Consider the following 16,653-nt stretch of genomic DNA (forward strand, 5'->3'; position numbering starts at 1 on the left):
CCCCCCCCACCCCCCCCCCCCCCCACCCCCCCCCCCCCCCACCCCCCCCCCCCCCCACCCCCCCCCCCCCCCACCCCCCCCCCCCCCCACCCCCCCCCCCCCCCACCCCCCCCCCCCCCCACCCCCCCCCCCCCCCACCCCCCCCCCCCCCCACCCCCCCCCCCCCCCACCCCCCCCCCCCCCCACCCCCCCCCCCCCCCACCCCCCCCCCCCCCCACCCCCCCCCCCCCCCACCCCCCCCCCCCCCCACCCCCCCCCCCCCCCACCCCCCCCCCCCCCCACCCCCCCCCCCCCCCACCCCCCCCCCCCCCCACCCCCCCCCCCCCCCACCCCCCCCCCCCCCCACCCCCCCCCCCCCCCACCCCCCCCCCCCCCCACCCCCCCCCCCCCCCACCCCCCCCCCCCCCCACCCCCCCCCCCCCCCACCCCCCCCCCCCCCCACCCCCCCCCCCCCCCACCCCCCCCCCCCCCCACCCCCCCCCCCCCCCACCCCCCCCCCCCCCCACCCCCCCCCCCCCCCACCCCCCCCCCCCCCCACCCCCCCCCCCCCCCACCCCCCCCCCCCCCCACCCCCCCCCCCCCCCACCCCCCCCCCCCCCCACCCCCCCCCCCCCCCACCCCCCCCCCCCCCCACCCCCCCCCCCCCCCACCCCCCCCCCCCCCCACCCCCCCCCCCCCCCACCCCCCCCCCCCCCCACCCCCCCCCCCCCCCACCCCCCCCCCCCCCCACCCCCCCCCCCCCCCACCCCCCCCCCCCCCCACCCCCCCCCCCCCCCACCCCCCCCCCCCCCCACCCCCCCCCCCCCCCACCCCCCCCCCCCCCCACCCCCCCCCCCCCCCACCCCCCCCCCCCCCCACCCCCCCCCCCCCCCACCCCCCCCCCCCCCCACCCCCCCCCCCCCCCACCCCCCCCCCCCCCCACCCCCCCCCCCCCCCACCCCCCCCCCCCCCCACCCCCCCCCCCCCCCACCCCCCCCCCCCCCCACCCCCCCCCCCCCCCACCCCCCCCCCCCCCCACCCCCCCCCCCCCCCACCCCCCCCCCCCCCCACCCCCCCCCCCCCCCACCCCCCCCCCCCCCCACCCCCCCCCCCCCCCACCCCCCCCCCCCCCCACCCCCCCCCCCCCCCACCCCCCCCCCCCCCCACCCCCCCCCCCCCCCACCCCCCCCCCCCCCCACCCCCCCCCCCCCCCACCCCCCCCCCCCCCCACCCCCCCCCCCCCCCACCCCCCCCCCCCCCCACCCCCCCCCCCCCCCACCCCCCCCCCCCCCCACCCCCCCCCCCCCCCACCCCCCCCCCCCCCCACCCCCCCCCCCCCCCACCCCCCCCCCCCCCCACCCCCCCCCCCCCCCACCCCCCCCCCCCCCCACCCCCCCCCCCCCCCACCCCCCCCCCCCCCCACCCCCCCCCCCCCCCACCCCCCCCCCCCCCCACCCCCCCCCCCCCCCACCCCCCCCCCCCCCCACCCCCCCCCCCCCCCACCCCCCCCCCCCCCCACCCCCCCCCCCCCCCACCCCCCCCCCCCCCCACCCCCCCCCCCCCCCACCCCCCCCCCCCCCCACCCCCCCCCCCCCCCACCCCCCCCCCCCCCCACCCCCCCCCCCCCCCACCCCCCCCCCCCCCCACCCCCCCCCCCCCCCACCCCCCCCCCCCCCCACCCCCCCCCCCCCCCACCCCCCCCCCCCCCCACCCCCCCCCCCCCCCACCCCCCCCCCCCCCCACCCCCCCCCCCCCCCACCCCCCCCCCCCCCCACCCCCCCCCCCCCCCACCCCCCCCCCCCCCCACCCCCCCCCCCCCCCACCCCCCCCCCCCCCCACCCCCCCCCCCCCCCACCCCCCCCCCCCCCCACCCCCCCCCCCCCCCACCCCCCCCCCCCCCCACCCCCCCCCCCCCCCACCCCCCCCCCCCCCCACCCCCCCCCCCCCCCACCCCCCCCCCCCCCCACCCCCCCCCCCCCCCACCCCCCCCCCCCCCCACCCCCCCCCCCCCCCACCCCCCCCCCCCCCCACCCCCCCCCCCCCCCACCCCCCCCCCCCCCCACCCCCCCCCCCCCCCACCCCCCCCCCCCCCCACCCCCCCCCCCCCCCACCCCCCCCCCCCCCCACCCCCCCCCCCCCCCACCCCCCCCCCCCCCCACCCCCCCCCCCCCCCACCCCCCCCCCCCCCCACCCCCCCCCCCCCCCACCCCCCCCCCCCCCCACCCCCCCCCCCCCCCACCCCCCCCCCCCCCCACCCCCCCCCCCCCCCACCCCCCCCCCCCCCCACCCCCCCCCCCCCCCACCCCCCCCCCCCCCCACCCCCCCCCCCCCCCACCCCCCCCCCCCCCCACCCCCCCCCCCCCCCCCCCCCCCCCCCCCCCACCCCCCCCCCCCCCCACCCCCCCCCCCCCCCACCCCCCACCCCCCCCACCCCCCCCCCCCACCACCCCCCCCCCCACCCACCCCCCCCCCCCCCCACCCCTCCCCCCCCACACCCCCCCCCCCCCCATCACCCCCCCCCCCATGGGGATCAAGCGGTGTCAAAGCGAGAACGCAGAAAGAAAAGAGAAGCAAAAGAGAAGCAAAAGAAGAAATTGGTTGATTTTCAGAACAGAAATCAATCTGAGATCTCAGCCCAAGAGGAAATACAGCAGAGAAACACAAGGCATAAGGGTGCATTAAAAGACTCAAGGTTCAGCTGGAACACATATAAATGCCCAGAGTGTGGAAAGAGTTTCTCTTTCAGTGGCAGCCTAACTAAGCATCAAAGATTTCACAAGGGGGAGAAGCCATATAAGTGCCTGAAGTGTGGAAAGTGCTTCTCTCAGAATGGTGACCTAACTCAACATCAAAAAGTTCACACAGGGGAGAAGCCACATAAATGCTTGGAGTGTGGAAAGTGCTTCTCTCAGAATAGCCAACTTATTGTACATCAGTGGGTTCACACGGGAAAGAACCAATCTAAATGCCTGCATTGTGGAAAGAGCTTCTCTTGCAATAGCAGCCTAATTAAACATCAGAATCTTCACAGAAGGCAAAAGGCGTATGAATCTCTGGAGTGCGGGAAGTTCTTCTCTTGGAATGTTCAGCTAAATCTACATCAAAAGGTTAACCTGGTTGAGAAACCATATAAATGCCTAGAGTGTGGAAAGTGCTTCTCTCAGAATAGCCAACTAATTGTACATCAGTGGGTTCACACGGAAAATAACCAATCTAAATGCCTGCATTGTGGAAAGAGCTTCTCTTGCAATAGCAGCCTAATTAAACATCAGAGTCTTCACAGAAGGCAAAAGGCATATGAATCTCTGGAGGGCGGGAAGTTCTTCTCTTGGAATGTTCAACTAAGTGTACATCAAAGGGTTCACACTGGGGAGAAGCCATATAAATGTCTGAAATGTGGAAAGTCCTTCTCTCACAAAAGCAGCCTATCTAAACATCAAAAGGTTCACACAGGGGAGAAGCCATATAAATGCCTGGAGTGTGGAAAGTGCTTCTTTCATAATGGCCAACTAACTGTACATCAAAGGGTTCACACAGGAGAGAAGCCTTATAAATGCCTGCAGTGTGGAAAGGCCTTCTCTCACAAAAGCAGCCTAAATGAACATCAAAAGGTTCACACAGGGGAGAAGCCATATAAATGCCTGGAATGTGGAAAGTGCTTCTCTCAAAATAGCCACCTAGCTGGACATCACAGGATTCACAGAGGGGAGAAGCCATACAAATGCCTGGAGTGTGGAAAGTGCTTCCCTCATAATGGCCAACTAACTAAACATCAGAGGGTTCACACAGGGGAGAAGCCACATAAATGTTTGGAGTGTGGAAAGAGCTTCTCGCGGAGTGACAACCTAAAGGCACATCAACAGGTTCACACAGGGGAGAAGCCATATAAATGTCTGGAATGTGGAAAGAGCTTCTTGCGGAATTATCAACTAAACGTACATCAACAGGTTCACACGGGGGAGAAGCCATATAAATGCCTGGAGTGTGGAAAGAGCTTCCCTCGCAAAAGCAGCCTCAGTAAACATCAAAGGGTTCACTCTGGGGAGAAGCCATTTAAATGTCTGGAGTATGAAAAGACCTTCTCTTGTAATGATGTTCTAAATCATCATCAAAGGATTCACTCTGGGGAGAAGCCATATAAATGCTTGGAGTGTGGAAAGAGCTTCTCACAGAGTTACGAACTAAACGTACATCAACGGGTTCACACGGGGGAAAAGCCATATAAATGCTTGGAGTGTGGAAAGAGCTTCTCGCGGAGTGACCACCTAAACGTACATCAATGGGTTCGCACAGGGGAGAAGCCATATAAATGTCTGGAATGTGGAAAGAGCTTCTTGTGGAATAATCAACTAAATGTACATCAGAGGGTTCACACAGGGGAGAAGCCATATAAATGCTTGGAATGTGGAAAGACCTTCACTCAGAATGATCAACTAACTGTACATCAGAGGGTTCACACAGGGGAGAAGCCTTATAAGTGCCTGGAGTGTGGAAAGAGCTTCTGTTATAATTATTACTTAAGAACACATCAATTGGTTCACAAAGGTGAGGAACCTTATAAATGCATGGAATGTGGAAAGAGCATGTCTTCCAATCACAGTTTTAGAAGGCATCAATGGGTTCACACAGGGGAGAAGCCATATAAATGCCTGGAGTGTGGAAAGTGCTTCTCTCGGAAAGGTCAACTAACTGATCATCAGAGGGTTCATACAGGGGAGAAGCCATATAAATGCCTGGAGTGTGGAAAGACCTTTTCTTGTAATGGTAGACTAAAGCATCATCAAAGGATTCACCCAGGGGAGAAGCCACATAAATGCTTGGAGTGTGGAAAGAGCTTCTCACAGAGTTACGAACTAAACGTACATCAACGGGTTCACACGGGGGAAAACCCGTATAAATGTGTGGAGTGTGGAAAGTGCTTCTTTCAAAATAGCAGACTAACTGCACATCAAAAGATTCACACTAGGGAGAAACCATATAAATGCCTGGAATGTGGAAAGAACTTCTCATGGAATGGCCAGCTAAAAATACATCAGCGGGTTCACACAGGGGAGAAACCATTTTTATGCCTGGAGTGTGGAAAGAGTTTCTCGCAGAATGACAAACTAAAAGTGCATCAACGGATTCACACGGGGGAGAAGCCGTATAAATGTGTGGAGTGTGGAAAGTGCTTCTCACAGAATAGCCGACTAAATATACATCAACGAGTTCACACGGGGGAAAAGCCATATAAATGTCTAGAGTGTGGAAAGTGCTTCTCGCGGAATGACCAACTAAATGTACATCAACGGGTTCACACGGGGGAGAAGCCATATAAATGTCTGGAGTGTGGAAAGTGCTTCTCGCAGAAAAGCCAACTTACTGTACATAAGAGTGTTCACACAGGGAAGAAACCATAGAAATGATAGAAGGACTGAAGCTGTAGCCACTCAGCTTCATAGCAGAGTAAAAATACATGCAGCAGAGTTGGATAAGAATGCTATCCTTCGGGGACGGGGCGGGATAGAAATTTGAAACATAAATAAATATATAGAGTTTAAAATAAGGTAGGCTACATAAAACATATTACAAAAATAGAAAGAAGTCATAATATAAATAAGTGCACAAGCACTGCAAGTAAAAACAAACCTACATGCACATAAAGCATTCTAGAAAGACAGCAGACAACAATACTACATAGAATAAGAGGAGAAGGGCAGGGGGATAAGAGTGAGTTAGTTTGGGATCCTGAGCATGCTACTAATAAGCAGCTGCTAAAGGTTAAGCTCGTTAGCCAGCTGCACAGCATTAACTCAGAGGCAACCTTGCTTTGCTCCTGCGACCACTAAAGCATAGGTTGCCAAATACTCTAACAAGAAATGCCTGGAGTGTGAAAAGAACTTCTCTTGTAATGGTGATCTAACTCAACATCAAAAGATTCAAGCAGGGGAAAAACCTTATAAATGCATGGAGTGTGAAAAGTTCCAAAAACATTAGGTCAGTGGTAGATAGCAAGAGAAAGCCACATGGCTTCTGGTCCTACGTTATAACGGATGTAACATGGTTCCCATGGGACTGGAGTACCAGGGGAAGCCTAGTTGTCTACAAGGCCTGTGAAGCCATAAAGATCAAGGAAAGATTGCAAAGAGCAGTGGATTCATATAGCAGGTTGGTTACATATATCTTTCTAGCAGCAGCAATCTGTTATTTTAAGCAGGTGCAGAGTTCCAGAAATGTATCTCAATCACCTGGATAGCATCCCTGACATGAAATTTGGGGTAACCGGGAGAGGTCATCAGCTGGATGCACCAGAAGCAGTGTCCTGAGGCCACCATACTCCAAAAGGAACCCCCTCCAGCACATGAGATGGGGAGAGCCACCACTGAAGTGTTGCCAACTTCACCTGGAAAGGGCTTGCTTTCTCTCTCTCTGGGTAACCGCTGCCACCACCTGACCATTTGAGGAACTTCCCTAGGTGGAACAGAGAACTGTTCCCCACATTTAGGGTATAAAAGTATTTATTAAAAATAGAATGGTTACAAGTATGTTTTAGCACTGCACTAGATCAACGAAGAGTTTCCAAAACGAGATGTAAACACAATTCCTCTATCCCTTAATTCTATACATACTCTAACAGTTGTTACAATCGGGTAGGTTCTGAAGCTTAGAAGGTTACAGTCTTCACAGAGCTCTTGTTACCTGAAGGACTGGGTCAGTTCCCCGGGCAAGCATATGGTCCAAAATGGCTGCTCTCTCTAGAGCCCAGGCATTTGCGTCTGCTTCCTTCAGTGGCCCAGTTAGAAGAGGGCTCCTCTCCCTGCTCCCAGCAGTTTGGTCCGTTCCCAGGCCCCACCCCTCCCTCAGGGTCAGTTTGGGTTATCTTCTCCCCCTAGGTCAGGTAGCTCTTCCTGATGTCCCTCGGTCATTTTTAAGTCCTGCAAATCTATGATGCCTGCTCAGAGAGGGGGAGAAAAAAGAGGGGGAGAAGGAAGGAGCTGTTTCCTCACAAGGGGTTTCACTATTTTCCCCACTACTTGCTCTTTCATTACTCAGAGGTGGCAATCTGTTCGGGCTGTTCTGAGGGTATTCAGGCTAACGGCTTCAGCTACGGCTGTAGTGGAAAATGCCCACTTGCCTATGTTTATTTTCATTATATTTCGTTAGGTTCATGTTTGTTAGATAGATTTTCTCCTTTAAGTTCTCCTCGGGGCCTCTCAGGAACTCGCAGGTTGGCAGCCTTCCTTCCCCAAGGTCCTCTGGAAGATGGCCTCATTATGTTTCTGATACACCTGGACTCTTAACACAAAAGCATAATGAACTTTAACAAAAGGGTGCTGGATTCGCTATTGTATCATTGACTCTCACACCCCGGAGATCAGGCAGCCGGCTCTGCCCTGCTTTGTAGTTCACCAACCCCTCCTTGTCGGACAGCTGTGGCGGGAGCCCCAGACAATGGGGGCAGCCCTCTACAAGCCAGTCACTAAAGACTATCATTAGCACCCAAGAAAAAGGATTTTTCCCACCTCAAGTTTCCCGCTGCTACCAATTCTTACAGTGATGTAGTATTGTGAGATTTTGCCCATTTTCATTCATTCTCTTCTGAGTACTCTGTATTGTTTTTAATTGTTTTACCTTGTTTCTTGAATGCTCTTTATTGTGTACCTGATTGCCCTTTTATTGTAACCTTTGAAAACCCTATAAAAGGCTTGCTTGTCCTCCCGCGCGGGGCGGTTGCATCAGCGGAAGTTTTTTGGTACGAATTTTTCGGTGTTAAGTAAAATTGTTCATTGATAAAGAATTCTGTGTTCTGTGCTCTTCTATCAATGACGGTCTATAGTAAAACTGCTTAAAGTTGCCTTAGCAAACGGGGAACAATTTAGCCCAGTTGATGACAAGCCCAAGCTCCAGCCAGGTGGAAATAACTAAGTCCATCTGGGATTTAAGTATCTCCTCAGACTGTGCTGTGTACTTGGTGAACACTCTGGTGTAGTCGACCCACGCGGTCAGCGTAAGAACGAGACGAGACGCGGAGATAACATCTGGTGGAGATCGCCAGCAGCGGGAGACCGGAGGTCCGTGTTCCTAGCGAGTCTCTCGTCTGCCGGTTCCTGGCACCTTTTATTGTTATTCTATCGGGGGCGTGTAGGAGGGAGGACCGGGGGGAGTTCCGGGAGAACGGGAGGCGGGAGGTCGGGAGATCATCATGTGATGCATGATCTCACCTGGCTACGTGCGGAGAGGAGCGTAAGCGTCTGAGCCTAATCCTCACCTGGGGGCAAGACCATTGTCCCTGCGCCCGGTGATTGAGCCAGACAGTTCACGACCCGTGACTCATGGGGGATGAGGAGTGGGGGTGCGGTGCGACCAGAAGGCCGTAGGTCCGTTGGCGTCCCAACGTTCTACTACGGTGCTGCTGGGTCAGCAGTGCATTACTACACTCTGGGGTCCTTAGCCAAATCAAAGGGGAGAGGAATATAATTTCTGGCCTACAAAAAAGACCTTAGAGAAAAAACCCCAAGGATGTAAAGTGGGATTGAACTCCTGTACAGCCCTCTTGGGTCGATTCCCCACTGGCAGAGTTGACCTAGGTTTGACCTCGGTTCAGCTTAGGTATTCCCACACAGCCGCTGAGTTTGACGTGGTTATGTCCCAGCTTCGCCCCCTCAAACCATCAAATTCCGACTCCACCAGGGAGGTACAACTTTTCAGCAAACCTAGGTCGAACTCAGGTCGAAGCTGGTAAAGTGGGGAATCGTCGAGGAACTGTTTCCTCCAGTCAGCCAATCACAGTTCAGTGTTTTGGGCATGCGCAGAACGGAAGACTCGCAGCAGGGGAAAGCGCACCTTTAAAAAAAAATCTTCTTGTATACGAAGCGATGGCCATACATATAAACAGCACATGTTTACACGCTGCTTTTAGCTACATAGAGCACTGCTTTGTGGCTACGTTGCCGTTATGAAAAAAAAGAAGGACGCACGTTCACGTTCCCATGGTAACACGACAGCCTATCAAGAACAAAGAGCAGAAGGTGATCTCGCCCGCTGAGCTCCGCTCTGGTGGGACGAACTTGGCTGCTGTGGGGAGTAACAATGGAGTCGACCTAGGTCAGTTCCTTTTCAGGGAACCGTGTCAAACCTAGTCGACTTTGCAGTGGGACTCTGTTCGCACAGCAGTGGGTGGAAGATGCTTTTGATAAAAAGTTCAAAAGCAGCATTTTCACGCCGCTTGGCCAGCACAAGCATGACGCTACTGCTATGCAGCAGCGTCTGCTATGCAAACAGCACCCCAGGGACCGTGTTTTTACCATCCCTGGGGTGCTGTTATTGGGCTATGTGGAAACAGCCTGAGAAAGATTAATCTCCCAACACCCAAGAATCTGAACAGATGTTCCCATTTGTGGGCAAACCTAGACAATCTGTTCAAGAATGTGAGGCCTTCCTGAGAGGGTCGCTCCAGCTGTCAGAACTTCTAAGTGGGTTGTTGACTTCCCCTCACCCCGCCTCAGGTTCTGAGGGGTCTTTCGCTTTTGAAAGGAAGGGAGTTGCTAGGGACCCTGTAAACAGGATACTGATGCCCTTGGAAGAATCCTTGAGGCCTATAAAAGGGCGTGGCAAGGCCCTGCTTTTGTGGTTGAATCGTGTTTTCTGTGGAGCATCTTGGGCAGGATCCCAAAGGACTTTGCCATCTGGCAATTCTTTTTAATACTTACTAAGAACTCATCAGTGTTAAAGGCAAATAAAGTAGCATCACTGAATGGCAGGGCTTCTACTTCTGCTGTCATCTTGATGGGTGGAACAGTGTTACGCGGCCACGCACGCCTGTGAAGCGAAACTGCTGTAGCGAGAGACCAGGTGGCAACTTCCGCAGCGCCCCTGCCCGCATTAATCGCCCATTTGGATGAACGAATGGCATCAGGCTGAGCCGGCAGCACTGCGAACCTCCTCAGCAGAGCATCATTGTGGAAAGAAATCTCCTCCCACAAGTGGAGTTGACAAGCCCTCATAATAGTCTGGTGGTTGGCAATCCTGAAACTATTGACTGCTCATGACTAGACCTCTCTGCCCAAGGTACTGACTCTCCTGCTCTTGCTCTCTCTTTTTAAAAATAAATTTTATTATTTCAACCATAAAAAACAATGATACACAACAAAATTACAGTAAAACTTTACATACATCCATATAACACACATATCTTTTCTTCCTAAACCTTTAGATTTTTCCACAAATTATTATCTCATTCCCAAAAACAATATTCATCGTACTTACTACTCCCTAGCATCCTTAATTATATGTCTCCAGTTAAAAAAAAGAAATATCCATAATACAAGCAGATGTTTATGTATGTATACTCAAGCTCATATCCCTTCATATATACTCGAACGTAAATCTATATTCAAACACAAATATATCTGTCTTATATCTTATACACTTCTACTTCTGATTTTTCCACAAATTCTTATCTCATTCCCAAAAACAATATTCATCGTACTTACTACTCCCTAGCATCCTTAATTATATGTCTCCAGTTTAAAAAAAGAAATATCCATAATACAAGCAGATGTTTATGTATGTAGACTCAAGCTCATATCCCTTCGTATATACTCGAACGAAAATCTATATTCAAAAACAAATATATCTGTCTTATATCTCATATATTTGCTTTAAAAATTTTTTTTGTAAAAATCTATAAACTTTTTATTTATTTATTTATTTATTTATTTATTTATTTATTTATTATTTAGATTTTTATACCGCCCAATCCCCGGGGGGCTCTTATTTTACTTATTTCTGATTGTTTAACAAGAGCATTCTCTCCGTCTTTTATAACACTTATTCTTCTCTTCTGTCTTTCCTGTCTCAATCTCCATGCCAGCCACTGACCTGGTTTATTTGCATTTTCAAAACTATTTAGTCGGGCATATTTTAACTTTCTTTCCATATAATTTACAACTGTTATAGCGAACCTTTTCAAGACCAAGTGCCCAAATTGCAACCCCAAACCCACTTATCGCAAAGTGCCAACATGGCAATTTAACCTGAATACTGAGGTTTTAGTTTAGAAAAAACAGTTGGCTCCGAGGCGCGCGTTACTCGGGAGTAAGCTTGGTGGTACCCGGTGGCTCTGCTTTGAAGCAACCGTGCAACGCTTCAAATCACGACCCTAGGAGAGTTTACTCAGAAGCAAGCCCCATTGCCAGCAACCGAGGTTATTCCCAGCTTTAGTTCTTCGCATGAAAATCAGTGGGGTTTAACAGCGCTTAACAGGGTTACGTAAACTGCTTCCCAAAACTAGATCTTAGGTTTAATGATAATAATCAAGCCCAGCGGCCCAGGCCAGCCTAGATGTGTGGGGGGGGGGGTCGTGATTTGAAGCGTTGCACGGTTGCTTCAAGATGTTTGTGTGGGGGGGAACTCTCTCTACATGTGCCCACAGAGAGGGCTCTGAGTGCCACTTCTGGCACCGTGCCATAGGTTCGCCACCACTGATTTACAGTAATCATGGACATTTGGCTTTGCAAATTTTTCAATTCTACTTTTAATTGGTTGTTTTTTGGGTCATTCTGTATTTTCTTCCCATTCTTTCATTTTACTTTGTAACTCTTTTTCTTTCTCTTCTCTCTCTTTTTTCCATCTGCTCCCCTCTCTCATAAACATACCTCTCATGTACACCTTACACATTTCCCAAACAATATTAATATCGACTTCTCCTGTTATATTTTCCTGCAGGAAGAACTCTAGCTCCTTTCTCCCAATCTCTAAGCTTTCATTTTTTTAAACAAATATTCATTAAGTTTCCATTGTCTATATCTTTTCCCTTTATTTATGCTCCATGTTATCGCACTATGGTCCGATAACCACTTTGGCAGAATTTTTATATCCTTGGTTATAGCATTTAATTTTTTCGTTCCCAAAATCATATCTAACCTCGTAAAAGATTTATAAAAGTTCGAAAAAAGGTAAATTCACGTGTTGTCCCATTATGGGATCTCCATATATCTTCTAACTCAAAATTTCCTTTTAACTCAAAGAAAGTTTCTGGCAATTTTCCTCCCACCTTTTTCCTTTTACCCATCCCTTTTTTATCTTGTTCCAGTGACATCACCCCGTTCCATTCACCCATCATACATACATTTTCATAGTCCAAGTCCATAAGCTTCTTCATTAGGTGGCTGTAAAATATCCCTTCTCGTTTGGGGCATACACCCCAACCACCAACATTTTTTCTCCCAACCAGTCTACTTCTACAGCTACAAACCTACCCTCATTATCTTTCATTATTTCTTTTGGGTTAAATTGTTCCTTAACATAAAATACCACCCCCTTTTTTTAATATTAGCTGAGATAAAGTGTAATCCTAATTTATTGTTATGTAAATGGTGCTCCTCCCCCTGCTTTATATGAGTCTCCTGCAGGCATATTAAATCAAATTTTCTTTTTATAATTTTTTTATTGTATTGTTTGAAATAATCATTCTATTTACACATTTCTGATATAATTTCCAAACAATACATTTTCCCTTTTTTTCTCCCACCCTCCCCCAATATTGTTTACTTTTCTTCAATCAAACAGCAGTAAGTTCATTCGTTGTTGTCTCCTCATCCATATGTCTTCTTTGACTCCTGTCTCCTTCATCTAGTTCTCATAACTTGTCCATATCTTCATTATTTCATTCTGTTTTTCTTGCCATGTATTATTCTTTGATAATTTGATAATATTTCAAAAATGTCTAATGTCACTTGTTCCCATATATATTCCAGCCATTTCTGAATTGTCCATTTTTTCTTATCTTTCCATCCAAATGCTGTCACTGCATGTATTGCTCTAATCAACATTTTGTACATATTTCTATATTGTGTATCTATTTTTTCATCATCAAGTATTCCCATAAATAATAGATCATTTCTTAATTTCACTTTATTTTTCATCAATTTCTCTTTCCATAGCAATGCCTTTTCCCAGAATCTTTTTACTTCTTTGCATTCAATCCACATATAGCTATAATGTGCATCTTGGTCCCCACAGTGCCAACATTTTGGGGATAAACCCTTAACCATATATGCAAGTCATTTGGGAGTTCTATATCATTTTAAAATCAACTTTCTTTCCAACTCCGTATATTTTTCAATTTTTATATTTCCCAAGCTAACCATTATTCTTTCAATTTTTTCATCATTCAGAGTCCCCTCCTTCTCCCGTTTTTGTTTCATAGCTCTTATCATTAATTCCTTATCATCAATCATCGAATTATATATTTGCCCTAAAACTTTCCCTTTCCTTTTTTCATAGATTTCCAAGCAATTTGCCATTTATTTTATTTATTTTATTTATTTATTATTTGATTTCGTATACCGCCCTATCCCCAAAGGGCTCAGGGCGGTGAACAATATAAAAGCATATATAAACATAAATATATAAAAGTTTAAAATTTTCATTCTAAAACAGTATCCCACGAACCCATATGCAACCCTCCCAAGAAGAGTGATGGGTCCCGATGATGTTAGGGACCCTATACAGCAGGGGGAGGATGAAAGCAGGGCACCCTCAGCGGCTGGTCTCTCCGAAGGCCCGGTGGAACAATTCAGTCTTGCAGGCCCTACGGAACTCTCCAAGGTCCCGCAGGGCCCGGACAGCTGGTGGTAGAGTGTTCCACCAGGCAGGGGCCAGAGCCGTAAAGGCCCTGGCCCGAGTGGAGGCCAGCCGCATCATTGACATTCTCCTTTTATTGACATTTACATTCTCCTTTTATTCTCGACACCTTTATTCTTTCCCATATTGCTCTCAAAACCAACCAGTTCTCTGTACCGCCTATCTCTATAACATTTTGTAATGTCATTATTTCACCCCCTTCTCCAATCATATTTGCCACCGTACGGATTCCTTGTTTCTCCAAAATTGTTATTACTTTCTTTCCTTCTTTTCCTGACACACTTGCCACTGACGCTGCCCCCAGGCTCCTGGGCATCCATTTCTCTATCCATTTTCCCCATATGTCCAAATTCACCTTTCTTGGACCTATTATAGTTTGGTTTCCCTTCTCCATCTTTTTGGTGTATAGTCCGTATTTTCCCTCTTCATTATTTATTTCATTTTCAAATCTCATCCATCCTTCATTGTTTTCTTCTCTTATCCCAATCAAACACTTTATCTGAAATGCTTCATAGTATTCTTGCATTTTTGGGATTCCCAAGCCCAAATATTTCTTTGTCATATACAACATTTTGTTCATTACTCTTGATTTCTGATTATTAAATACCCATGCTTTCAACGTTCTATCCCGTTCCTCAAATTCTTTCTTTATTACCAAAGGAAGGGTTCGGAATAAGTAGAACATTTTTTGGCATTATGCACATTTTCAATGCTTTGATTTTCCCCGTAATCGATAGGCATTTCTTTTCCCATTCTTTTAATTGTTTTACTATTTTTTCCATCTTTCCACATAGTTATATTTAAACATCTTTTCTACTCTATGTGTGATTATTAATCCTAAATATTTTATTTTCTTTTTTACTATTCTCTTATCTAATTGCTTTTTTCCAACTTTACCCCCGTTATTCCTGTTTTCTCCATATTAACTCTTCGTCCTGAAATTTCCTGGAAATCCTCTAAAATTATTTTTAATTCCCTTAGAGTATCAGCCAGATTAACCGTTATAACTAATATGTCATCTGCGAATAAATTTATCCTTATTTCTTCCTTATCTACCATATATCCTTTTATCCTTCCATTTTTTCTTATCCTATCTGCCATAGGATTTTTTCTTATCCTATCTGACATATCCTGTCACCATAACAAACAAAAGTGGTGATAATGGGCAACCTTGTTTCAATCCTCTTCCCATTTTTATTTCTCTTGTCCATCTATCATTAATTCTAATCTTCGCCTTCCCCTCTTTATATAGCTCCTGCAAAGTTGTTATTACTCCTTTTCCAAATCCAAAATTTCCCAAAGTTTGAAATAAAAATTCATGACTAACCGTATCAAAGGCTTTATAAACATCTAATTTTATCATAGCATATTTTTCCCCTTCCCATGTTCTATTACGTTTAGAACATTTTTTATTGGATGACTAATGTCTCTGCCTTTCACAAACCCATGCTGATCCTGTCCTACTATTTTTGGGAGAATATTTTTTATTCTATTAGACAGCACTTTTGCAAAAAATTTGTAATCTTGGTTTAGCAAACTAATTGGCCTATAATTGGTCTGGATTTCTTCCTGGTTTTAGTATTGTTATGATTTCCACCTCCCTCTATGATTCTGGAATCCTCTGTCCCTTTAGAATTTTGTTAAACAAATTTGTAAGCTCTGGTATTAATACTTCCACCATTTCCTTATAATATTCTGCTGTAAACCCATCTAATCCTGGGGATTTTTTTTTCAATTCCTTTATTACATTTGCTACTTCTTCTTGAGTTGTTATTCCTTCCATTTGGTCACTTTCTTCCTTGGTTAATGTTTTGCTCGGTTTTTCCTCATACTTATCCGTTTGCACTTGGCTAAATAAATTTCTGTAAAACTCTTCAAATTTCTTTTTAATTTCTTTGCTATCTGTTATAAAATTGTTTTTATCATCTCTTATCCCTTTTATTCTGTGTTTTTCTTTTTTCCTTTTTTAAGTAATTCGCCAATCTTTTCATTGAATTAATATTTGATCTTTGAAATTGATTTTTTACCTATAATTCTTTCCTCCACATCTCTACATTGTCCAAATCCTCTAATTGTGTCTGTAGTTTATGTAACTCATTTTTTATAGATACTTCAAATTTAGACTGGAGTTTAACCCTTCTAATCCTTATCTCTTCAACTAGTTCTTTCCTTTCTATGTTCACTACCCTGTTCCATTGTGCTTCTCTAGCAAAACAGTAACCTTGTATAACTGCTTTTGAAGTATCCCACAGGACGTCATCTGTTACTGTATCTTTATTTTCTTGAAAGTAATACTTTATATTTTCTTGTAAGTCTTTCCTATCCTTTTCTCCTTTCCATACCATGTTATTATATCTCCATCTATATTGTCTTTCTTCCCTGAATGTGGTCACCAGTGGAGCATGGTCAGAAATCCATTGTGTGTGTCTCTATTTTCTCACAATGGAGATTTCTCAAATTTTTCACAAGGATATAATCTATATAGGTGAATTTTTTAATATCTATTAGAGAAATAGGTTGGCTGTTGAGATATACTCAAATCCTTATACACATTAAAATGTTCCATTTCTTTAGCAAATCATGTTCTCTTAAATCCATATTACAATCTCCCATGATAATTGTGTCTCCTAAAATCATTCCTTGTAATCTCTTAAACATTTTATCCAGGAATATTTTCAGTTTTTTATTTGGGGCATATAATTTTAATAATGTTATTTGGAATCCATGTACTTTAGCTTTAATTATAATCCATCTACCGTTTTGATCATAAATCTGCTCTTGCAACTGGAAGTCAAGACACTCTTTTATCAAAATAGCTACTCTCCGTTCCTTTCTGTTATATCTAGATTCTCCAATTATTTTCCACCTGGCACCTTAATCAGGACCTTCCCGTCAGACTTCTTTTTATGAGTTTTTTGAACACATATAATATTCAACTGTTCTTTCTTAATAAACCTGGCAAGTTTATATCTTTTCGAGTCGGAGTTTTGACCATTTATGGTTTTATATATAACTTTTTGCTTTTTTGCTTTCTCTTTCTCTTTTTAC

The 16,653-nt window shown here is 48.6% G+C and overlaps 2 protein-coding genes across 10 annotated transcripts in view; both read left to right on the top strand.

Annotated features, from left to right (window-relative positions):
* Window positions 1–16,653, top strand: part of LOC125427099 (zinc finger protein 420-like) — a 99,061-nt gene that overhangs the window by 50,466 nt on the left and 31,942 nt on the right. The gene's annotated exons all lie outside the window — the stretch shown is intronic.
* LOC125425818 (zinc finger protein 420-like) lies at window positions 2,505–7,756 on the top strand (the record flags this gene model as incomplete). The annotated part of the gene is made up of 2 exons (XM_048483495.1): window positions 2,505–3,338; window positions 3,423–7,756. Coding segments are annotated over 2 exons (2,790 nt in total), but the record flags the coding sequence as incomplete, so codon positions are not given.

The sequence above is a fragment of the Sphaerodactylus townsendi genome, linkage group LG02, assembly GCF_021028975.2.
Source record: "Sphaerodactylus townsendi isolate TG3544 linkage group LG02, MPM_Stown_v2.3, whole genome shotgun sequence".
Lineage (NCBI taxonomy): Eukaryota > Metazoa > Chordata > Lepidosauria > Squamata > Sphaerodactylidae > Sphaerodactylus > Sphaerodactylus townsendi.